General features: G+C 34.8%; 1 protein-coding gene and 1 long non-coding RNA gene across 3 annotated transcripts in view; one reads left to right on the top strand and one right to left on the bottom strand.

The window, feature by feature from the left end:
• Nucleotides 1-26,450, top strand: part of LOC143058257 (chitin synthase chs-2-like) — a 56,626-nt gene that overhangs the window by 25,741 nt on the left and 4,435 nt on the right. For both annotated transcript variants that reach the window (XM_076231731.1, XM_076231730.1), the window contains exons 4-13: nt 476-1,443; nt 2,318-2,420; nt 3,109-3,290; nt 11,924-12,003; nt 12,315-12,423; nt 13,067-13,220; nt 15,721-15,934; nt 16,300-16,500; nt 17,959-18,356; nt 25,479-25,643. In XM_076231731.1, the coding sequence (XP_076087846.1) occupies nt 476-1,443; nt 2,318-2,420; nt 3,109-3,290; nt 11,924-12,003; nt 12,315-12,423; nt 13,067-13,220; nt 15,721-15,934; nt 16,300-16,500; nt 17,959-18,356; nt 25,479-25,643 (2,574 nt within the window). The remainder of the gene's footprint in view (nt 1-475; nt 1,444-2,317; nt 2,421-3,108; nt 3,291-11,923; nt 12,004-12,314; nt 12,424-13,066; nt 13,221-15,720; nt 15,935-16,299; nt 16,501-17,958; nt 18,357-25,478; nt 25,644-26,450) is intronic.
• On the bottom strand, nt 18,993-25,212 carry LOC143058321 (uncharacterized). Its single transcript, XR_012973004.1, has 3 exons — nt 24,234-25,212; nt 22,688-22,758; nt 18,993-20,893 (listed from the first exon to the last, which is right to left on the bottom strand). It is a non-coding gene; the product is annotated as an uncharacterized LOC143058321 (long non-coding RNA).

Here is a 26,450-nt window from a genome sequence, read left to right as displayed (position 1 = left end):
GACTAGTTGCTACATAGATATTGATAGCAGCTACGTAGCAGCTACATAGCTGCTACGATATTGAACTCAACCAATATTGTAGCAGCTAGGCTAGCTACACGTTCAATAGTCATACGTGTACTTATGTAGCCGCTACGATATTGGACTCAACCCTGGTTCTGTTGCGAGCAAATGGTTATGCAAAATTACAGTCTACGTCACAGTTCAATTTTTGGGGCCTCGTTGCAGTCTGTGTTAAAATGATGATAATCAATGTCGATTTCCTTCAAAAACAAATTCATTCAACGATTGGGATGGAAAAAATGCACAACATTTATTGGTTGATCACACCATTTGCAAAGTTAACAAAGGAAGTCATACTAAGATAACTAAATATTAAGCAAAATGACGCCTTCTTTTACACCATCCGACACAAATTTTCACACGCTCTGAAAAACAATTTGTTTTTAGTGATTTTGATCATTTTACATTTCAGTCGCTATGCGTCGAAACGCTACACTCAGCTGGGTTGTTCTTGCTAGTTTTCATCGTTTTACCGAACTTTGACCCCTTGACAGGGATTCTGATCGCTCTAAACGTAGCAACAGTACCAGGCATTCTAAAAATATGTTTCCCACAAAGAACGATAAAAGACGAGATAGTTCCGAATGCCAGCTTGACTACAGTCCGTATAATAAACGCAGTGAGTGTATTGTGTCATTTGGGAGGTTTGGGTTTGACGGGCTATTACATTTACCGTGTTGACCAATCAAACGAAACATTGCTAGTTGTAACAATATTGGCGGCCATCTTTACGTCAATCTACTGGTGGGAAAATTTCATACCGAAAGGCGAGAGCGAGTCGAGCGGAATGCGACAATTAAAAAGGCAATTCTGCAGAGGAAAAACCAAAGTTTTATGTATATCTATATGCTGGAAAATGGTTTTAACACTTTGCGTTATGCCTGTAGTCTTAGTCAGTCCGAGTTGTGGAGAAAATTGTACGGACTTCATATTCATTAGGACTGCAAGTAAACAAGGACCGGAAATACACAACGATATATTGAATACTGAACTCACAGACTTCAGGAACTTTTGTATAAACTTCAACTGGGTTCCATTTCTTATTGCAATAGTTCATGTCGTTATGAATGGACTATGTTACAAATTTGCAAAAGCTGCCTGCAAGATTATTGGTCAAAGATTAGCATTCGGACTACCTCTTGTTTTAACGCCACCAATAGCTTTGTCGTTTGTGCTTGGATTGCAATCTACGGCTACAATGTCTGTTTATGGTTGTGAACTGAAATTTCCGATGTGGGATGGTGACGTCACTATTATTCAGGACCATATAGATGATTACTGGTTTGTACTGGTAGGAGGGATTTTGAGTTATCTGTCCTTACTTCTGGTCACGAGTCATGTGTGGACCCCTCGCAAGGAAAGACTGCAACCCACTGATAAGTAAGTCAAATAAAAGATTTGGCATAGAAATAAAAATCATCAAACTTAAAGTACTATCATAATATTAATAACCGTTATAAATTGGCACGGCAGGTTCGCGTTTGTCTTTTTACACCAGCCTCATCAGTTGAGCATAAACCATGACTTAATAGACAGTTGCCTGTACCTAGTTCCTACAGTTCCTACTGTCATACAAGTGAGAGGTTTAGCTAGCTATAAAACCAGGTTCAATCCACCATTTTCTACATTTGAAAATGCCTGTACCAAGTCAGGAATATAACAGTTCTTGTCCATTCGTTTTTGATGTGTTTTGTTATTTGATTTTGCCATGTGATTATGGACTTCCGGAATGATTTTCCTCGGAGTTCAGTATTTTTGTGATTTTACTTTTTGGAAGTCAAAACCAAGTACGAATTTAACGAGTATTAAAACCAAATGAGACAAACTCATACATATGGCATATTAAGTATAATACATTGTACATAAGGAATTAAATGTGTTTTTTTTTTATCAATTCTATACAGAGGTGTAATTTGCAAATTTTGACTTTGTTTAAACTGTATTATTCCGCTTGCTTGTTGGGTTTCGGTTTTAATAATAAAAAAATACAATACAAAACAAATTGGTTTTTGCAAGACATTTTAAAATTAAACAGTCAATTTTAAAATTAGGAAAAAGCCACGGAAACATCGCTGGTAAAAAAAAATAGCTATGACTTTCATTGTTCGGGATATGTGCATGTGTAACGATTGTATCAAATGAAATATCTTTTTTTTTACATTTTGAAAGTAAATTAATGTATCTTCTGTTAAAACCCAAACAATATGAACACAACAAGCCTTGCATAAAGCATCATCATTGTTTTCCTTTCTAGGTTGTTCGTCAAACCATTGTATTGTGGGATGCTGTTAGACCAATCTCTCCTTCTAAACAGGAGACGAATCGATGACGAATTTCTATCTGCATCAGAATTCAAGGTGCGTTTTGTATAATGAGATTTGCAACCATTAATTTGTTCAACAACATTTATATACATGCATTGTATTATAAACACAAACAATCGGATACTCAACGTTTAAAAATACGATTGGAAGTTTTACTTTTTTACTTATGGGAACTGCATTTTGTAGTTTGATTGAACAAAGTTAAAAGTGTAGTTTAAACCATTGGTACCGTTTTCGTGATTAAAACATAAATAAGTTCAAGGGGGAGACAATATTGACGCGGTAAAATTCTCATGGAGTACAGGAATTTGTTCTGAGGAAATTAGTAGGAAGATGATTAACATGATTAATGAAAGAAAGTATTTGTGTTAAACTCCATTGGCAAATATAACATGCGTATCAAGTTTTGAGATAGATGTTGAACAGTTAAACATGTTAAAGTAACGAGCTCTTATTAGACGCGACGAACTAGATTTTAACAAACGAATCACTTAGACAGAGTCCGCAGGAAGACATGCCTTTAAGTCTTTATAATTTTCTTCAATCGAAGATCGAATTCAAACACATAAAGGAAATTAATTTCAATCTCAATTGATTACCATTTCTTATATTTTAGCATGTCTTACTTTGTTACATTATAAATGCATGTATTTAAAGAATAACATGTATTTCACTTATTTCAAAGCAAAAATCGTCAGTGTCGTTTATTCATTTTTGACAGTATACAAAAACAAAAGACGAAGACACCATTCCAATACCTGACCTCCCTGAAGACGGCAACTTTAACCCCACAGCAGACTGGTCAGTTCTGAGGAAGGATGATACGCCCATGTTGTACATGTGTGCCACTATGTGGCATGAAACTGAGAATGAAATGACCCAGATAATGAAATCACTCTTCAGGTGTGTATTGATATTTTGATAATAATTTAACTCTTACTCAGTAGCTTTGGGTTTGTTTACATAAATGGATTGCAAGATTTCCAAATAGAAATTTTGTTGTTCCTTTAACTTCTATAAGTGTTTTGTTTTAGGAAAAAATGATACTTTTACTGTTGTGTCCCATAAAGAACAATGAAATGAGTTGTTCTAAAAATAACAGTGACGTAATTATCAGTCATTGACAGTACCAGGAAGTAAAATCACGTGACAGAGAATTTCATTACGAGGTCTCAATTGTTATACTTTTTATTGCTAGTCATGACACTTGCAATAAAGTTGGATTGTTTTAATGAAATATAAAGATATCAATACATTTTTTTTTTATATTTTGTTCAAATAAGATAAATGTTACAAGTAACAATTTTTACAGGCAACATGTATTTGAGACGCACGTGAAAAGAATTTTATATTAAAAGTTAAAATTTAATAAAAAATGTAAGTTTGTAACAAATTAGCCTCGTATGCTTTAAAAACAATACACTGCGTTTATGTATAGCACCCGAGGTTTATTACATTATAGATACGCTCGTGTGCTTCAACTCTGTCAAGAGCATACAGTTGCAATTTAGTTTTCCAAACCTTCGATTTTTTTCGTTCGGTCGTGATACATGTAGGATAGTCTGTTTTGCCTATTCAATGTATACTAGAACACACCCGCGAAATCGCGGGTATTCAGAGCGTAGTTTAAAGTATGTAAAGTGTTGTTGGAAGAATATTGTAAAATATTGAATGACTAGAGAATTTCAGCAAAAGTATCAAAGGTTATTGGGGACAGGAAAATGTGTTTTTTTTTTTATCCCTACTCCTTTATTTCCAATTAAAATTCCCAATTTTTGGTTTTCTATCAATTTCAATATGAACATACATTTAGTATGTTATGAACATTTAAGAAAGGAGCCTGTGGTTGTCGTTTGTTTAAGTGTGACAGATTTGTGTTTCGTTCATTTTTTGTTCATAAATAAGGCTGCTAGTTTTCTCGATTGAATTGTTTTACATTGTCATTTCGGGGCCTTTTTAAACCGAGTATGCTATATGGTTTTTGCTCGTTGTTGAAGGCCGTACGGTGACATATAGTTGTTAATTTCTGTGTCATTTTGGTCTCTTGTGAAGAGTTGTCTCAACATGGCAATCATACCACATTTTCTTTTTTAAAGCAATCAATGAATTTTGCATAGGCGGAATCAGGGGGGGGGGACTGGTGGCCAAAATTGATTGATTATATAGGGAATCACTGAAGCGTGACAGGAGTAGCCCCCCCCCCCCCTTTTTAGGTTAGTCAGCCCCCCCGTTACAAAAAGTTCTGGATCCGCGACTGTTTTGTAAAAGCCCGCCCCCCTTTCGTGTGAAAAAATGATTGAATATGTAGGGAATCACTGAAGCGTGACTGGAGCAGGCCCCCTAAGGTCAGTCATCCCCCCCCCCCCTTTTACAAAGAGTTCTGGATCCGCCACTGTTTTGTAAAAGATTTAATGACTGGAGAATTTCAGAAAAGGTATCAAAAGTTCACATGAATAATTTTAGCGCTTTAATATCTGTATATTATGAACATTCATTACTACATAAATAAAGTGTATTGATTATATAGGGAATCACTGAAGCGTGACTGGAGAAGGCCCCTAAGTAAGGTCAGTCATCTCCCCCCTTTTACAAAGAGTTCTGGATCCGCCACTGTTTTGTAAAAGATTTAATGACTGGAGAATTTCAGAAAAGATCTCAAAAGTTCACATGAATAATTTTAGCGCTTTAATATCTGTATATTATGAACCGGCATTCATTACTATATAAATAGTGTATTTACTTTCAGTTCTTAGTTTGCTAATCGATCCATGGTGGTCATTGATACAGTATACAGACCCTCTCTGTTTAATAAACTCTGTGACCTACGTGGATTGTAAACTTGAAAATACACTTTATTCGAAGTATACATGTATGTTCACAGTATACAGAAAAATGCAAACCGGAAGTCTAATCTGACTTAAAATTTCGTCCAATGACGGGACAATATCCGGATGCCTTTTTTCTCGTTTTTCTCCCATAATAACTCAATCTGAATAATCATATGAATGGATGACAAATGCGACTATGCACTGTACCTATAGGACACAGAGGCGTGTTGATTAATTTATTGTGGAAAGAAGAGAAGCGACACCAAAAATGAGGTCTTCTCGTTTAATAGTATAGATATTTGATTTATTATACGGAAGTTGGGATTTTATTATCAAAATTACGAGAGAGGCATACAGTTGTGTACATTTCAGCAAAGTAATGATTTATTGCCTTTTTTTTTTAATCACACATTCTTTTTTATTGAACAACGATATTTATAATTCTATACTTTGTGGTTTTTAAGTGTATATACTTACAACTTTAAGCATGGTGATATAATAACTATTCATGTCGTTTAAATAAAAAGTACTGAGGGTGAAAAATATCAACGATATAAGACTTATCCGACATCCATCAAAGAAATCCGCTCAAATGGGACAGTCATGAACCCCACGAAAACCAGCAGTATAAATTGCCGTTATATTACTTTGAGATTTGTCAAATCGGAACAGTGTTTTTTCGTCATTAGTACGATGAAACACCACTTTCAGTCTTTTCGAAGTCAAAAACTTGAAAAAAGCTGTGTTATGCTAAAGGTAGCTGGAAAAGTTACATGTACTTCTGAATAATGGAAATGGTTGAATAATGAATCAACATTTAATAAAAATAATAATGGTCGAAATAATTTAAAATGGAAATAGGTAATCCCTTATCATAATGTTCCAACTTGGTAAATAACAAACTAAGCTATGAATTCAGATTATATTTATTCAATATTCGTCAGTCTACTGTTGCGGCAAGTCCCATTAGCTCAGGGACAATTCTCAATCGTGGTCTCAATCTTAAGTATCAGTCTACTGTTGCGGCAAGTCCCATTAGCTCAGGGACATTTCTCAATCGTGGTCTCAATCTTAAGTATCAGTCTACTAATGCGGCAAGTCCCATTAGCTCAGGGACAATTCTCAATCGTGGTCTCAATCTTAAGTATCAGTCTACTGTTGCGGCAAGTCCCATTAGCTCAGGGACAATTCTCAATCGTGGTCTCAATCTTAAGTATCAGTCTACTGTTGCGGCAAGTCCCATTAGCTCAGGGACAATTCTCAATCGTGGTCTCAATCTTAAGTATCAGTCTACTGTTGCGGCAAGTCCCATTAGCTCAGGGACAATTCTCAATCGTGGTCTCAATCTTAAGTATCAGTCTACTGTTGCGGCAAGTCCCATTAGCTCAGGGACATTTCTCAATCGTGGTCTCAATCTTAAGTATCAGTCTACTGTTGCGGCAAGTGCCATTAGCTCAGGGACAATTCTCAATCGTGGTCTCAATCTTAAGTATCAGTCTACTGTTGCGGCAAGTCCCATTAGCTCAGGGACATTTCTCAATCGTGGTCTCAATCTTAAGTATCAGTCTACTGTTGCGGCAAGTCCCATTAGCTCAGGGACGTTTCTCAATCGTGGTCTCAATCTTAAGTATCAGTCTACTGTTGCGGCAGGTCCCATTAGCTCAGGGACAATTCTCAATCGTGGTCTCAATCTTAAGTAACAGTCTACTGTTGCGGCAAGTCCCATTAGCTCAGGGACAATTCTCAATCGTGGTCTCAATCTTAAGTATCAGTCTACTGTTGCGGCAAGTCCCATTAGCTCAGGGACAATCCTCAATCGTGGTCTCAATCTAAAGTACCAGATCAGTCTACTGTTGCGGCAAGTTCCATTAGCTCAGGGACATTTCTCAATCGTGGTCTCAATCTTAAGTATCAGTCTACTGTTGCGACAAGTCCCATTAGCTCAGGGACAATTCTCAATCGTGGTCTCAATCTTAAGTATCAGTCTACTGTTGCGGCAAGTCCCATTATCTCAGGGACAATTCTCAATCGTGGTCTCAATCTTAAGTATCAGTCTACTGTTGCGGCAAGTGTCATTAGCTCAGGGACAATTCTCAATCGTGGTCTCAATCTGAAGTATCAGTCTTCTGTTTCGGCAAGTGCCATTAGCTCAGGGACAATTCTCAATCGTGGTCTCAATCTTAAGTATCAGTCTACTGTTGCGGCAAGTCCCATTAGCTCAGGGACATTTCTCAATCGTGGTCTCAATCTTAAGTATCAGTCTACTGTTGCGGCAAGTCCCATTAGCTCAGGGACAATTCTCAATCGTGGTCTCAATCTTAAGTATCAGTCTACTGTTGCGGCAAGTCCCATTAGCTCAGGGACATTTCTCAATCGTGGTCTCAATCTTAAGTATCAGTCTACTGTTGCGGCAAGTCCCATTAGCTCAGGGACATTTCTCAATCGTGGTCTCAATCTTAAGTATCAGTCTATTGTTGCGGCAAGTGCCATTAGCTCAGGGACATTTCTCAATCGTGGTCTTAATCTTAAGTATAAGTCTACTGTTGCGGCAAGTCCCATTAGCTCTGGGACATTTCTCAATCGTGGTCTCAATCTTAAGTATCAGTCTACTGTTGCGGCAAGTGCCATTAGCTCAGGGACAATTCTCAATCGTGGTCTTAATCTTAAGTATCAGTCTACTGTTGCGGCAAGTCCCATTAGCTCAGGGACAATTCTCAATCGTGGTCTCAATCTTAAGTATAAGTCTACTGTTGCGGCAAGTGCCATTTGCTCAGGGACAATTCTCAATCGTGGTCTTAATCTTAAGTATCAGTCTACTGTTGCGGCAAGTCCCATTAGCTCAGGGACAATTCTCAATCGTGGTTTCAATCTTAAGTATCAGTCTACTGTTGCGGCAAGTCCCATTAGCTCTGGGACATTTCTCAATCGTGGTCTCAATCTTAAGTATCAGTCTATTGTTGCGGCAAGTGCCATTAGCTCAGGGACAATTCTCAATCGTGGTCTCAATCTTAAGTATCAGTCTACTGTTGCGGCAAGTCCCATTAGCTCAGGGACATTTCTCAATCGTGGTCTCAATCTTAAGTATCAGTCTTCTGTTTCGGCAAGTGCCATTAGCTCTGGGACATTTCTCAATCGTGGTCTCAATCTTAAGTATAAGTCTACTGTTGCGGCAAGTGCCATTAGCTCAGGGACATTTCTCAATCGTGGTCTCAATCTTAAGTATCAGTCTACTGTTGCGGCAAGTGCCATTAGCTCAGGGACAATTCTCAATCGTGGTCTTAATCTTAAGTATCAGTCTACTGTTGCGGCAAGTCCCATTAGCTCAGGGATATTTCTCAATCGTGGTCTCAATCTTAAGTATCAGTCTACTGTTGCGGCAAGTGCCATTAGCTCTGGGACATTTCTCAATCGTGGTCTCAATCTTAAGTATAAGTCTACTGTTGCGGCAAGTGCCATTAGCTCAGGGACATTTCTCAATCGTGGTCTCAATCTTAAGTATCAGTCTACTGTTGCGGCAAGTGCCATTAGCTCAGGGACAATTCTCAATCGTGGTCTTAATCTTAAGTATAAGTCTAGTGTTACGGCAAGTCCCATTAGCTCAGGGACAATCCTCAATCGTGGTCTCAATCTTAAGTATCAGTCTACTGTTGCGGCAAGTCCCATTAGCTCAGGGACAATTCTCAATCGTGGTCTCAATCTTAAGTATAAGTCTACTGTTGCGGCAAGTGCCATTTGCTCAGGGACAATTCTCAATCGTGGTCTTAATCTTAAGTATCAGTCTACTGTTGCGGCAAGTCCCATTAGCTCAGGGACATTTCTCAATCGTGGTCTCAATCTTAAGTATCAGTCTACTGTTGCGGCAAGTGCCATTAGCTCAGGGACAATTCTCAATCGTGGTCTCAATCTTAAGTATAAGTCTACTGTTGCGGCAAGTCCCATTAGCTCAGGGACATTTCTCAATCGTGGTCTCAATCTTAAGTATCAGTCTACTGTTGCGGCAAGTGCCATTAGCTCAGGGACAATTCTCAATCGTGGTCTCAATCTTAAGTATCAGTCTACTGTTGCGGCAAGTCCCATTAGCTCAGGGACATTTCTCAATCGTGGTTTCAATCTTAAGTATCAGTCTACTGTTGCGGCAAGTCCCATTAGCTCTGGGACATTTCTCAATCGTGGTCTCAATCTTAAGTATCAGTCTACTGTTGCGGCAAGTCCCATTAGCTCAGGGACATTTCTCAATCGTGGTTTCAATCTTAAGTATCAGTCTACTGTTGCGGCAAGTCCCATTAGCTCTGGGACATTTCTCAATCGTGGTCTCAATCTTAAGTATCAGTCTACTGTTGCGGCAAGTCCCATTAGCTCTGGGACATTTCTCAATCGTGGTTTCAATCTTAAGTATCAGTCTACTGTTGCGGCAAGTCCCATTAGCTCTGGGACATTTCTCAATCGTGGTTTCAATCTTAAGTATAAGTCTACTGTTGCGGCAAGTCCCATTAGCTCAGGGACAATTCTCAATCGTGGTCTCAATCTTAAGTATCAGTCTACTGTTGCGGCAAGTCCCATTAGCTCAGGGACATTTCTCAATCGTGGTTTCAATCTTAAGTATCAGTCTACTGTTGCGGCAAGTCCCATTAGCTCTGGGACATTTCTCAATCGTGGTCTCAATCTTAAGTATCAGTCTATTGTTGCGGCAAGTGCCATTAGCTCAGGGACAATTCTCAATCGTGGTCTCAATCTTAAGTATCAGTCTACTGTTGCGGCAAGTCCCATTAGCTCAGGGACAATTCTCAATCGTGGTCTCAATCTTAAGTATCAGTCTACTGTTGCGGCAAGTCCCATTAGCTCAGGGACAATTCTCAATCGTGGTCTCAATCTTAAGTATCAGTCTACTGTTGCGGCAAGTCCCATTAGCTCAGGGACATTTCTCAATCGTTGTCTCAATCTTAAGTATCAGTCTACTGTTGCGGCAAGTCCCATTAGCTCAGGGACATTTCTCAATCGTTGTCTCAATCTTAAGTATCAGTCTACTGTTGCGGCAAGTCCCATTAGCTCAGGGACATTTCTCAATCGTGGTCTCAATCTTAAGTATCAGTCTACTGTTGCGGCAAGTGCCATTAGCTCAGGGACAATTCTCAATCGTGGTCTCAATCTTAAGTTTCAGTCTACTGTTGCGGCAAGTCCCATTAGCTCAGGGACAATTCTCAATCGTGGTCTCAATCTTAAGTATCAGTCTACTGTTGCGGCAAGTCCCATTAGCTCAGGGACATTTCTCAATCGTTGTCTCAATCTTAAGTATCAGTCTACTGTTGCGACAAGTCCCATTAGCTCAGGGACATTTCTCAATCGTTGTCTCAATCTTAAGTATCAGTCTACTGTTGCGGCAAGTCCCATTAGCTCAGGGACATTTCTCAATCGTTGTCTCAATCTTAAGTATAAGTCTACTGTTGCGGCAAGTCCCATTAGCTCAGGGACATTTCTCAATCGTGGTCTCAATCTTAAGTATCAGTCTACTGTTGCGGCAAGTGCCATTAGCTCAGGGACAATTCTCAATCGTGGTCTCAATCTTTTATGTATAAGAACGCTCTGTATGTTCTTCGTCTCAATCTTAGATGTACAATATACCAACGATTCTATTTAATATTGAACTATTTATCCTGCAGGAACAATGGATTTGAAATTGATAAATGATCGCATTTTTATTTTGGTTTACCTTTTTATTAAGACTCGGGCAACAGCGTGTATAGTTTGGAATTATTTTGTTTTTGCAATGACATAGTTCGTTTAGTTTCTTCTTGTGTTACGTAATATTTATCAAACAAGGAAGTAATATGTCCAGTAATAACACAAGAGGCATACAATTATGTAATTTATGTTAGCATTCAAATCATTACTCATTTTCTCTATCATAAAATTTCATTATAACAAGCTTTTTAAGGTACAGTAAATATTTGTTAAGACCTCTAGTTGTCATTTTGTGACACCAGAGTTAATAAAACTTTCAATATGTTATGTTTTATTTATTTCACAAGCATTCTAGATCAATAGCCACAATAAATATTGATTCAGTCGAGGGTGTAAAACTTTTTTTTAATACCGAACATGGGACGGGGACGGGGTAGGAAGGTGGTGATGTGGGGCAATATTTATTATTCGTGTATCTTAACAATAAAATTTAGCTACATGTAGCTATAAAAAATCCAGGTTCAATCCACCATTTTCTACTTTAGAAATGCCTGTACCAAGTCAGGAATATGACAGTTGTTATCCATTCGGTTGATGTGTTTGAGCTTTTGTTTTTGCCATTTGATTAGGGACTTTCCGTTTTGAATTTTCCTCGAAGTTCAGTATTTTTGTGATTTTACTTTTTCGTTATCATAATTACATGTGCCAGGATTTAAATTTTGTATTTGCGTCAGACGCGCGTTTCGTCTTCAAAATCTCATCATCGACGCTCGAGTTGAAAGGCCAAACTAAGTTCGAAGTTGAAGAGCATTGAGGAGCACAAATTCCTAAAAGTTTTGCCAAATACAATATAAATATATTGCTGAGGTTTTGTAATCAGTCAATTTATAATTATGAACATATCAATGACAACTCATGTCAACAGAAGTGCTGACTACTGGGCTGGTGACTTGGAGGCTGGTGATATCCTTCAAATTATATATCTTTCGAAGACGTATTTACAAGCACGATCTTGTTGATTTTTTTCAGAATGGACGAAGACCAATGTGCACGCCGCCATCTCCAAATGTTCCTTGGTATTAAAGATCCAGATTACTATGAGTTTGAAGGTATTCTATTCTTCCTGTTTGCTTGTAAGCACATATACAGTGCAGCGAACGATTGGTTTCACAGTCTCTCTCTCTCTATTCTCCTCGAAAAAAAAGTTAAAAAGGCCAAACATAGTACGTAGTTGAAGAGCAAAAGCAATATTTTATTCATTTCAATTCAATTCAAACTTTATTGTCATATAAAATCAACCAATAAGATTTGTGGCTAAAACACAATGTCACCTCACATTCAATGACTTGAAAAACAGTACCTGTATACAGACAAAAATTCACAATATTTCTTTCCATTCATGTTATTTTTTCCTTTCCAGCACACATATTTTTTGATGACGCTTTTGACTATCATAGCTTAGAAGACTATGAGTACAGAGCCAACGATTATGTTAAAATGATGTTTGCTTGTATAGATATAGCAGCAAGGTAAATACACTGAATCTAAATACACCATTTAAAGTAAGTAAGGCATCTCGTTGAATAGACCCGGCTGCAAGGTAAGATACACTGAATTTGAATACTACGTTGAAATTTAGTGATCAGGGAAATGATTATATCAATATGATGTTTGCTTGTATAGACATAGCAACAAGGTAATACACACTAAATTTAAATATACTGTTGAAACTTAGAGATCAGGGAAATGATTATAACAAAATAAGGTTTGCTTGTATAGACATACATATAGCAACAAGGTAAGATACACTGAATTTAAATATACCGTTGAAACTTAGAGATCAGGAATAGATTTTTGTTAAAATCATCTTTGCTTGTTTAGACATAGTAACAAGGTAAGATACACTAAATTTTAATATACCATTGAAACTTAGTGATCAGGGAAATCATTTTGTTAAAATGATGTTTGTTTGTATAGACCTCGCAGCAACGTAAGATACACGGAATTTAAATACACCATTTTTTGTGTAACGAGTTATCCCACTTTAATCAAGCTGTCTGTAAATGATTTTAAAATATTCAACTTGAATCGATATCTAATTTGAGCATGGGTGTGACAATAAAATTGTATAATAAATTAATAACTTTACAATATTTTTCATTTTCAATTTAGTGCTGTTCATAGTGTAATGATGAAAATTCCGCCTCCGATTAAAGTTCCAACGCCATATGGTGGACGACTTATTTGGCGCATGCCTGGAGGAAACAAAATCATAGCCCATTTGAAGGATAAGGCTAAAATCAGGCACAGGAAGAGATGGAGTCAGGTATATACAAATTTTGATTTATCAAAATGTAAAAGATTAGACACAAAATAAATCAAAGCCTTAAAGGCTGTAAAAGCAATTGCTGCCATGTTAATGTTTGGAGACTTTTATTTTTCATCCACATATATACAAGAATTAAACCTGACATGAGTGTTGTCTAGTTAAAAGTAAGAAGGTTTTAACTTTATATAAATAAAAGACTTTAGCAGAAAGTCATTTTTAATATGTTTTATATTTCACAAGGAGACAACACGTTTACCAGGCTAAAGTTGGGGTCAAATATACATGTGCTGAAACATATAACTCAAAAAGAAATCATCATGGATTATCCCCTGGTAGTGTTTGTAACTTCCTTGGCAATAATTGCCTTTATTGATTTAATTTTAACAATTTTCATTATTAATTTATATTTAACCATTAACACAAATGATTAAGTTAAAACATTTCAACTTTCCAGACGCAAATGTTAAAAAACGGGAAAGAAATAAAATATCTTACAAGACATAAACATGTAAAGAATAAATGTATATTTCAGCTTAATAAAAATATTTTCATAATGTTACTTTGTCATCATTTTTAAAACTAAGTTCCAAACATTATTGCTCAGTTGGTATGTGTCCTTCTGATGCGGTACGAGCACCGGCACTTGTTTCTATCCATAGGAAGGTCGATTATCCATATAAATAGTTTTATATGGATAGTCGACCTTCCTATGGATAGAAACAAGTGCATGTGGGTACGAGATAACTACAATTCTCATGCAATCCCGAAAAGGGGGGTCATCACAGACAAACATGACATTAAATCGTTATCACTGAACTAGTATATATATTGTATAGGGGCCAGCTGAAGGACGCCTCCGGGTGCGGGAATTTTTCGCTGCATTGAAGACCTGTTGGTGACCTTAATTCTGCTGTTGTATGTTTTTCTATGGTCGGGTTGTTGTCTCTTTGACAAATTCCCCATTTCCATTCTCAATTTTATTATACGAAGAAGAACAAACAGCTCTACGTTGCTTTGATATTTATCAATTTTCAGGAAACATTGCGAAACATGATGTTCAATATTTCGAAAACATGTGAAATAAAATAGCTAACACGGTGGACCGTCGAGTGTCAACAAACGTAGTAGACTTGTTCACTGAAAAGACGAGGATAATGGTTTCATCTGACATTTGTTATGCAAACCCAGTTTTGATCATGATATTTAAAAAGACGTACTTTTTTTCAATCTATGTATTAATAAACTAGAAAATTCCAAATTGTAAATATCTCTTCATCTGGACCGACTTGGCATCTACTACGTTTGGACGGGTCCATTTCATTAGTAAGGTGGTCGATAAATATTACGGAGTTTTGACAGAAAAGGAAAACGAACTTATTGTTATGTGTTTTCAACAAGGGTTTCGTTCCGCTAAATTATTTGCGCAAATAAAGTTTGTCTATTTTTAGATTACAGGTAATAATTTGACACTACGCATTAACCTGTGTAGTGATTTTGATTTTACGATAAATGTATGAATGAACGATAATTTTATGAATGAACAAGAGCACCTGACCTCTTAAAGAAACACAAATTAAACATAAAAACCGTAATTATTAGGAGATAATTCAGTTAAATTTTCAATACTAAATCAACAACTGAAATGAATCCATATTTTGTTGAAACATCGTACGAACGGCGGAAAACGGAATCGCATTTATAAAAATGTACTTTTTTTCACTCGGACTTCTATGTTATTTGATAGTCAAACGGTTGACCCTTTAAATACAAAAATACATCTACAAGAACATATTCTGAAACTTCTTAAATCCATTAACTTTTTTTTAAAGTTTCAAGCTATGTATTGCATTAGAAAACATACATAGGTGTTAAAGAATGACTGACAAGGAGCCTGTTTAACAAAATACTATGGCTTGATCTGGGCGGAGTCTCTGATCTGGGTCACAAAGATGGCCATACGCGACGGCATAAAAGCAATTGCTTTAAAAACGAAATTTCGTAATAATTAAAAAAAAATTAAAGGAAATGAACTGCATATGATTGAATTATTCCAGAATTTTCTCAAGTCTTATCTATGACTAAAAGTCAGTCCGATGACGGAATCATATCCGGACTCCTTTTTTTGTCGTTTTTCTCCCAAAATAACTCAATCTGAATAATAATATGAATGGATGACAACTATGCATGTTACCTATAGAACACAGAGGCATGATGATTGATTTATTGTGGAAAGAAGAGAAGCGACACACAAAATGAGGTCTTCTCGTTTAATAGTATAGATGTGTACTGTATCAAACTGTTTGTTGTTATTTAAAGCAAGATGTATTTGTCTGTTTTTACATTACGTTACCGAACACCTCCTTCATTACATAAAAAGACGTTGTTCTGTCCTATTTCATGAATAAGTACAACGTAAAAATCAGTACCAGAATGCAATTTGAAAATTCAGTTCAAAGGTATATCTAAACGCAGTGTAAACCCTGTTTATTATTAACAGGTTATGTACATGTACTATTTCCTGGGCCACAAACTAATGAATCTGAAAGACAAGACGAGGAAACAGAAGGAGAAAATAGCTCAGAACACATTTCTCTTGGCCTTAGACGGAGATGTAGATTTCCAGCCATCAGCTGTCCAGCTTCTGGTTGACAGAATGAAGAAAAACCCGAATGTGGGTGCCGCTTGTGGTCGTATACATCCTATCGGTTCAGGTAAATACAGATAACTAAATAGTAAATATTAAACTGACTGTTTTTCTTACATCCACTTCATATGAACTTTGGTGGATAGTTGTCTCATTGGTATTCATACATTGTACCACATCTCGTTATTTAATAATGTACATGTAGAAATATATCGTTCTCTATAGAAATGATTTGATAACACTTGGGGTTACAACACTATTCTAAATAAATGAATAAGTTTTTAAGCATGTATCATACGATATGTTGCTTGTTTCATGAGATATTGCTCGTTTTTAAGATATAAGAAACCAGGAGCAGATAATTTGTGGCATATCAAAAACCGGAAGTAGAAGAATGTAGGACGCACGATAATTAAATCATTTGTTTTGTAGGACCTATGGTTTGGTACCAGAAGTTCGAGTACGCTATCAGCCATTGGCTACAGAAAGCTGCAGAGAATGTCATGGGGTGTGTCCTGTGCAGTCCCGGATGTTTCAGTTTGTTTAGAGGCTATGCTTTAATGGACGATAACGTGATGAAACGATACACAACGCCACCTACCGAAGCTAGTCACTACGTACAGTATGACCAAGGTTTGATTCTTAAAATTAGTTATGTACAGATTTAACCTTTTCTCAAAATTTATGGAGAGCTTCGCATGTCATTAATTATGTCAGCATAAAGCAATCGTTTTGATCTGGTCTTAAATACATGTACTGTAATTTAATTCCTTATCTTACGTATTTAATATCTTGTCATGTCCGGTACATGCTCACAATACTATTTCTCAAACTTAACCACACCATGAAGAAGTATTAATAAACATTTCGAACTGTAAGTTCATTTCAAATTTACGGGAGCTCAGAAAAATAAACGAAAAAAAACACAAGAAAAAACCAAAACGCTCGACTATATCAACAACAAGAACGAATGGAAAACAACTGTCTTAACTATTCCTAACTTACATGCATTTCCTGGATGAATAAACACCCGTATTTGTAAGGTATTATTTCAAGATGGCGTGCACAGGCACTTGTTTCTATCCATAGGAAGGTCGACTATCCATATAAATAGAAGAAGGTGGCTAACGATTTTTTTTAGGTCACGACAGTATATGTTTCGGGCGCTTTTTATACCCTTTGAATTAATGCTAAAAATCCCTACCTTATATGAATCGATTCAGTGAATGTTTGCCTTTAACACTAAATTAATTTTATATCCCCACAGTGTTCCTCTTCACGGTAATCTAATCATAATTCACTAAACCATGGCGAAAATTTGAATTAACAACTTTTCAATGTATTTACTTCTGGTTGACATCGCAGTAAAATAATTTTGTTTCCATTGACTGAGTTTCTCTCCCCTACTTCTTATCAATCTCAATGTGTTTTTATCTCCAAAATAAAAGATCGATGAAATTCTCTAGAGTTACCATATTCATTCGGCATTCTCTAGTATTATCGAATTCATTCAAATTTGTTTCTGACTTTCTAATTATCTTAATTACAACGATAAACGTATTTATTCGGTGATATTTCATCTTTAAAAATATATTGATAACGAAAATTATAACCCTGTAATTTTACAGAATAATTTCTTTTTTAAAAAGATAACATTCTGACTGAGACCGGAAGTAGATACATTAAAAAGTTGGTAGTTCAAATTTTCGCCATGGTTTAGTAAATTATGATAAGATTACCGTGAAGAGGAACACTGTGAGGATATAAAATTAGTTTAGTGTTAAAGGAAAATATTCACTGAATCGATTCATATAAGGTAGTGATTTTTGCATTAATCTAAAAGGTACAAATAGCGTCCGAAACGGAGACTGTCGTGACCTAAATAAATTTTGTTAGCCACCTTCTTCTATTTATATGGATAGTCGACCTTTCTATGGATAGAAACAAGTGCCTGTGATGGCGTGATTGTTGACAGAAATTAGTATCTTCTCTGACATCATGATGCAAAGTATGGAATAGAAACAATGAATCTAACACATTGATGTTACATGTACATTGTATGAATGTTATGATTATTTTCCATAATTTTAGGTGAGGATCGTTGGCTCTGTACCCTTTTGCTACAACAAGGATACAAAGTAGAATACGTTGCTGCGTCAGATGCCTTGACCTATGCCCCGGAAGGATTTAATGAATTTTATAATCAGCGTCGAAGATGGTCGCCATCTACAATGGCAAACATTATGGACCTTTTAATGGACTGGAAAAACGTCACGGCCAAAAACGAGGACATTTCAAAACTGTATATTGCCTACCAAATGTTTATGATGGTGTCCTCAATATTGACCCCTGGCACGATATTGCTGATGATTCTGGGATCGTTGTATACAGCATTCCCGGCGATTGAACCATGGACAGCGTTTGTTGTCAATCTAATTCCAGTGGTGATAATGGTGGTCCTTTGTTTTGTTGCTAAAACGGACGTTCAGGTACTACTTAATTAATGGACTACAGGCGTGGATCCAGGATAAGATGTTACGGGGAGGGTTGGCGCTCATTCTTAATTAGGTGATATATAACCATTATTTTATCCATAAACATAGACAGTATTTAACCGATATTTTTTTATTAGTGCGTCTATACTGGATCTGCATCTGATCCAAGGTAGTGGTTTCTGTTCCGTACGTTATATTGGTTTAAATAAATAAAACTAATGAAATCGTTTGAAGTAAGATTTCCTATGCATCTCCGTCTTTTTCACATTCAAGCAAATCAACTAATAAAGCCAATAGAACACCGATAAAAACAATTAAATAAATTAACGATTTTCGACTTCTTTGCTTCTAGTATTTTGACTTCTCTCTCGTTCTGCTGTATTGTTAAATGGGCATCTACGAGAAAACCATGCAGATGGTGCTCCATGCAAAGTTGTTTGATTTTGATGAAACTTTGCTGACATGTTCAGGTTGACCTCATATGAAAGTCATGCAAGTTTGAAGCCCTTGCACTGCTGGTAACCATGGCAACGATAGGGATTTAGGGTATTTTCGAGTTTATTTATAGATGCATTTACTGAAATGCATAGATTTCATAAATTTCTCAAATAGAAATAAATACTATAATACTTCTGAGTGTTTAAATACTTTAATAGCACAGATAGGATGTGTATGAAGTATAAATCACATAATTTTATTAAACATAATGATATATATAGAAAATAAGGGTGTGGCAAAACACATAAAATGATAAAAAATATGGCCTTTTCATCTAATCACACTAAAACAGACACTACAGCCCAAAAGTCGCTTTAATTTACCCTAAATTTCAGAAATGCTTTGCATTTTCTTTGGTTCAAAATATTTTGAAGGGATTTCGGTTGTAAATTAATTTCATAGATTTTATTGATCATTTAGATAGCCTCCCCCCCTTTTTTTTTGTATTTTCGCAATAAATTGAGGAAAGTCTCATATTTTAATGAAACCAAGCATTCAAAAAGAAATACTTGAATTATACAGATTGTAACATGCAATATAGGTAAATCAAATAGAAAATTCAAAGTGAAATGGATTTTTGTGTCACAAACAATAGTAAGCATAAGGCTTAAAAAAGGGGGGAGCTGCCAAAGACAATTTTTTTTTGGTATTTTTTTTTATTCCAAATTCCTTTAGTACACTTGTCCCTATTACTTTAAGAGTAAAATCCATTCATTTCTTCCTAGTAATTCCATTTTTGGTTATTGCAGCTTGCTAATTACTAAAGTTGTATTCTGGTTACTGAAAAATGATATGAAATTCAATGTCAAGTTCATCATATTGAAAAATCTTAAGTATTGACATTCAGAAGTTGTGTCTGACAGGTAGACAAAATTAAGACAGGTTGCAACCTTTTACTTGCATGCTGGTTACCATATAAGTCATTTTGATCATGAGTACCTGAGACAGTGTGGATAAAATCTGAATTTCTATTGTACAAAGGGAGATAATCCAATAAAAATGCTGATTTTTAAAACCTTAAAATTGCATGTACATATTAATTTAAACTAACATACACTTTATCAATTTAATAAAATATAAACATATCTCTATTTGGTTATCTGGAGAGAGAGTTAATAGTGCATTTGAGCATATACTCTTGGTTTGCTTTTGTTGTAGTACTTTCTAAAATTCTCCTAAAAAAAGGTCTAAATTTATAAATTCTCTTTTAGCATTGATACATTTTTAAATATCTCAATCTGTATAAATGATCATAAATGTTATTATTTTTTATAGCATTAGTATTATATTTAACAATCAATAAAGATGATACAATAACACTAAATGGTGCTTACATGCAAGAATAAGATTATTATAAACATACATAAAAGTTAATTCTAATCGACTTAACAGCACAAGACAATTGTTGCATTAGGTATAGAATTTAGGGAAGTATTAAATTGTTTCCATACTATCTTATAAGAATTTACATACATGTAACTACATGAACTATGAAAGGTAATTTACTAATAATTCAATGAATAAAACTAGATGGTCAATCTAAGAAACAATTTCTGACAAATGAAAATATTATTATGTTGATCAAATGGCCAAGTCCATTTGTAATCTTCTTGATTGTCTTCAATACTGATGACCTTTTAATACAGAAGTAATTTTAGACTTCTTATTCGCTGATGAGAAAGCCTTGATGATGGTGAGACAGTGAGAACATTCTATTTCCTAGCAAATATCTCTCTCTTCTCATTTGTGTTGCAACTGTGTGTTGACTTGGTGGTTTTCAAGACTTCAGCGAGATTCACATTGCCGTTTTTTTCCTTTTTTTCAAAGCATATGAGTTCCATTTCAATTTATTTTTATTTGAGCTTGCAATTTTTAACATCAACAGGAAAAATCAAAGACAGATCAGAGCCTTATTCAAGTATCAGTATTATTATCTAAGTTTTTCTTCATCATAAACATGTTTATCAACAAAAATGTGTCTCAGCAATCAGTCTTCCTTCATGAACTCCAGTTATTTTTGGATCACCAAATGTCTGTAAAAAATAATAAGAAAACAATTGTTATACATTAAATGATTGAAATTTCCTAAAAAGAAATTACTTATTAACTTTGTCTTAGTGTAAAATGTGTTTCGATAATCACAACTCTGACATTCCAGTACATAGAATAAGAAATAAAGTTTACTAGCTAAAAATGGACCTAAATTTGATTTTTTTCTTATTCCAAGCTGCAGCAAACTTAATTTTAATGAAGTTAATTTTGCAGATTTCATCTTGTATTTATGACGTTATGACAATACAAAAATAGGGAGATGAGTATTGATTGCAAATGAGACAAATATCCACAAAAGTTCAAATGAAATGAATGTAATGCCGCTGTACAACCTTCAACAATGAGAATAAAACAGCTCAAGGGTACATTCTATTACAAATGCAGAAATTGCACCTTCATCAGGTTGGGAGGGGGGCACTATATAGACACTACATTCAAACTTGATTCACATGATACAGTTCAGAATTTGGATTGTGATGAATTATTAGACACATCATACATGTAGGTTTCTGACACAGAATAAATGTGGTAAAAGAACTGATGATTTTGAAATTGGACTTGTGCCAATATCCAAAATCTAAAGTTTAAAAGACATGATTAGATTTATCATATCAAAGAACCCCATATATGCAATTTTTAATGAATTTAAACAAAGTTAAAGTTTGGACCCCAATTTGAAGCAACTTGAAAACTGAGCCCAAATCATAAATCTAAACATGCTAAATGCATGATAACATTTAGCATAGAAAAAAAAACTTCAATAATATTTTAATAAACTAACAAAGGTTTTTTTGCCCCCATGATCTTTTTTGCAATTTGAAAATGAATGTTAAAAATCTAAACATATAAGAAGTATTTAACCCAAAAAAGTACAATACACCATTTAATTTTGCATAATATCAAAGAACACCAATTATTCAATTGTTTTATGAAATCAAGTTTAACTTTGGACCCTTTTGACCCTATAGCTGATATAGACTAATTTAAAAACAAGCCAAAACATTTGAAATTGGTAAAACAATAAGCATTGGAAACAAATATATAATTAATTTTACAGCTAATTTCCTAAGGCATGTAAATCTAAGACTTCGGTTAGCTTGCATGGTTTGTTTGTATATTGTACAATTGCAATTGACATAACATCTAATCAAATTTTAAAGTACTCCATAAAGGTTCAAATATGCCTATATTTATTGTTTGAAGATATCAACCTTAATTTCAAAGTTTGAATCAATATTTATACAAACAGAGCAAGCGAACCTACCAAAGTTTTACTCTACACGCATTAGGAAAATAGCTGTAATAATGAAAAAGTGTATTTTTCAAAAATGAAAAATACAAATGTAGTCTTCAGGTTTACCATAAATGCAAGTATACTATACATGAGGATCTCAGTGTCAAGCTGACAAGAAAACATATTTTTGTCTAGGTTTAATTCTTATAAAGAGAACAATTCCAACGATGAGTAATGAAAATTTTGTTGTGTAAACTGTACTGATATGGCCCTTAATTGATCATAAAAAAATAATTTGAGTGTTCTGTGTGTTATGTTTACTTTTTGTTCACCAGATTGTTAAAATTGAAGGGTTAATCTAATTTATTGATTATTTATCATGTTTTTACAATTATAAATGTAACTGGTGAATTTCCAATTTCTATATATGATTATATTTCACAAATAATGCCACAACACAGGTCTTATTTGCTGTCTATTTAGTAGTCTCTTGTTATGACTTGTTTGATTCATTTTTTTATCAATTATATCATATATTTACCTATGTGATCTCCTATCATATCTGCTTTCATTTTAACATTATTTTTGTGCTTTTCCATCTTCAACATTAACCTGTTGATAAGAAATAAAATATTGTATATTTGTACATTTGCATGATCAGTACAGTGAGTTACATCTACAGTTTGTACATGTACATTGTACATTAAGTTAGGGTTGGCTTAACATAATGCATTGGTTCATTGAAAAAAAAAGTTTTGTAGATATGATAATTAATTTGTGTAAATGTCATAAATGCTATGATATCAATCACATCATCAAGTAATTCATTTCTTCAGTATTGTTATTTTGAATTTGTTTTATCTGAGTAATCTGTAATGTTATAATCTCATGTTGCCCCTTCTGGGCCCTTTAATTTGGAATACATTTGTAAGCATATTCTATTCAGATTCTATTTTATTAACGATAGAAGTAAAGACATGTACAAGTTCTCTTTCCATGTTTATAACTGTGATACATGACCTGCACGAAGGAAATGTAAAGAAAAAGTCTCACAGTAACCAATTTTTAGAGAGAAAAAAAAACAGCTCATAATTGTAAAACATTTTTTTGAGATTGAGAACCATATATATTGTATCAATTTAGCTGCATTGTACAATGTACATGTAGTACTGGTAAATAAATGAATAAAGAAAGGAAATCCACAACTCTTTGGGAGCTATATTGTGACTTTAACAGTGCTTAATCAAAACCTGTCACAAAAATATTTAGGGTAGGGATAAAAATAAAGGTAGGTAAGGGTAGTGCGGTTAACACACATACTTTTTAGTTGGCATAAATGTACAGTAGTTTTCGTATGTTTATGTAATTTATACGTGTTTCTCATTTCTCTTTTTTTTATATATAAATTAGACCATTGATTTTCCTGTTCGAAGGTTTTTACACTAGTAATTTAGGGGTCCTTTATCATGTTTATAGCTTGTTGTTCCGTGTGAGCCAAGGCTCTGTGTTGAAGGCCGTACATTGACCTATAATGGTTTACTTTAATAAATTGTTATTTGGATGGATAGTTGTCTCATTCGCACTCATACCACATCTTCCTATATCTATCTACTGAATGTTTTCTATTTCAATGGGTTGTATTTAAAAAAAAAAGGGATATGAAGCAACCATTATTTTTAAATTTGGAGTCAATGGACTCTATTGACAATTTGTCAAACAAACTCCCGATACCGGAGGGCTTTGTAATAGAATATATAGAATAATAGAATATATACATGTATTTTATCATGATTCTTGAGAGACTGAGAGAGAAAAAAGTTTTTCTATTAAAATTTAGAAGGCAAACACATAAATCTTTTAGTTTTAGAAGAATTTTAAATCATTATAAATGTATGTCAATGAAAATTAAATCAGTGTTTGCTTCAAGAAAATTATGTAAATACCCCCCCTTTTTTTTCCCAAAGAGAAATGGTCTATGCTCTTCTTCCGATATTTATGTTTTGAATCAGATGTGATGTTTCTACAGAAGGTCTTTTTATGGTGTCAAATTGCTTTTTCTAACCACAAAAAAAAAATAACAAACTTACCAGAACAAACTGAAACTGAAAGTTTTGCTTTTGAAATTTCCGTTGCTAGATTTGGAAGGGTCATGAAAGGATGGCAGCAACTCATTTTGTCTTCTTGTCTACTGCAATCCAACTCCTGTCCATGTTTGCAGCATATGCATTTTAAAATGTGAGTCTGAAACCTAGACATGATAGTGATAGTCTAGACTCATGAGTCATGTCTAGACTATCTGATCAGGATCAGACTTATTCCAGTGGAAGTGGGAATGTCTTTGCCACATGGTTTGCTATGTCTTTGTTACACTCTTTCAATAAAAATCAGTTTTTGGCTACACCATATTCATCAAAAATATCATTATTTCCTATCCTTCTGCACATTTGTTGATTTCCCTCCTTCTGTTATTGACACTAAATCTACCTTTTATTGTGAAGAGTTTTACAAAGGGAGATAATTTTAGCTATATTTTTCAGTTTTTCATCTTTTATTCAAATAAGCTTATATCAATTTGCAACCAAAATCCCGTTAAGGAATACTAGTTTGTAGTAAACCATAACATTTAACAAAATATTTTTTCAATTTGAGTGACTTTTGAGGTGTTATGGACATTTTCAGTACAGGCTGATTTCAAATTTAAGAAAAACACAATTATGTCAATAAAAATAAAAACAAAAATAAAGGTTGAAATAAGATCCAAATTACAGTTTATTTTAGTAGAAAGTCTGAATTTTAAGGCCAAACAATTTTTTTTGTCATATAATACTTTGAACTATTCAATAAAAAAAACCCAAAAATGTCCATTTTCAACAACATTTTCCAGCAAATTTGGTACTAAACTAGAATTGCCCTGGATTCACATAATTTGAGATAAAGTGTCATTTTTTAACCATAGAACTATTAGATGTACTTAATACTTTACTAGGAACCCAAAATCAGCTGAAAATTCCACAACCCCTTTCATAATTTTTTTTTGATTTTGCATGGTTTTCTCGTAGACATCCATTTAAACTATAACGAGTAACACTGCCGAAAACATTGACAATTTATGCAGACGACGCCATGTTGATAACTTTAAACTTTCAAAATGTACTAACAATTAACCATTAACGACCGGCAATTGTTTATAGCTTACATATATAAATGTATATAGTGTGTCCACTATTTGTTCGTTTTGTTTAATTACTTGTTATTATTTTTACTTGAGTTACGTACGCTGCCATTTTGTCCTCCATTATTTTTTTGACTAAATTATTTGTAATATTTTTCAGTTGAGTTATGCGGCCATTTTGTCGACCTTGTACTCGTTATTGATGATGATAGTAATTGTTGGGTTGTTGAAGGAGGCAGTAGGGGCAGCATTTTGTTCGGTTACAACGTTCTTCCTTGTGTTTGTAGCTGGTGTATTTGTTTTATCAGCTATGCTTCATCCACAGGTAAACTTATTTGAAGGCATTTCTTCCCTTAGTAAATGTGGTAGATACTTAGTCAGTAGTAAGCGGTTGAGCTTAGGAAGCACTTAAGCACAACCGCTTATAACGCTGCCTTGTCACACAGAGGTTCCGGGTTCGAATCCAGGTGGAAATTAGCAACTTTGTAATAAAATTAAAGCTATCCCAGTACACTGGCGCCGAACTGAAAAACACACGGTGGTTAGGGAATAATTTTAGCTAGGTTAAGTGTGTGAGAGTCATAATGGTATGATGACTTTTGATGTGGGAGTAGTGTGACGTGAATGTTTCCCTTAGTAAATGTGGTAGATACTTAGTCAACCATAAGCGGTTGAATTAAGGAAGTACATCAATTCAGTCGGTGAACGCTCAGTCGTGTAACACATGCAGAGGCCCCGGGTTCGAATCCTGGTGGAGACAAACAATTTTGCAATGAAATTCATGCTCTCCGATTATTCATTTAATGGTACATGTAGTCAAGAAGAAGTTAAGGACTGGGTGGACGGGGATGAAGCGCTGTCGGATAAAGGATGAATAGAGTGGGGATGTAGGATGTAGATTGAGGATAATAAAGTGGGATCAGAAAAAAAGACGTGATACATATTGGGAAGTGGGGAAGAAATTAAGAAAAAAAAACAGGGATTTGGGAAATGAGCAAAACTTCTTTGAATGGGGTTTACTGAATAATATGAAGCAACACATATAGAACAGAGAAAAAAATAACAATATACAAAAACAAATTACACTGACTGAATTACAGGCTCCTGTATGTTGTATTGTTAAAAACGTGTG

The sequence above is a fragment of the Mytilus galloprovincialis genome, chromosome 14 (assembly GCF_965363235.1).
Source record: "Mytilus galloprovincialis chromosome 14, xbMytGall1.hap1.1, whole genome shotgun sequence".
Classification (NCBI taxonomy): Eukaryota; Metazoa; Mollusca; class Bivalvia; order Mytilida; family Mytilidae; genus Mytilus; species Mytilus galloprovincialis.
This window is presented reverse-complemented; position numbering and strand designations above follow the sequence as displayed.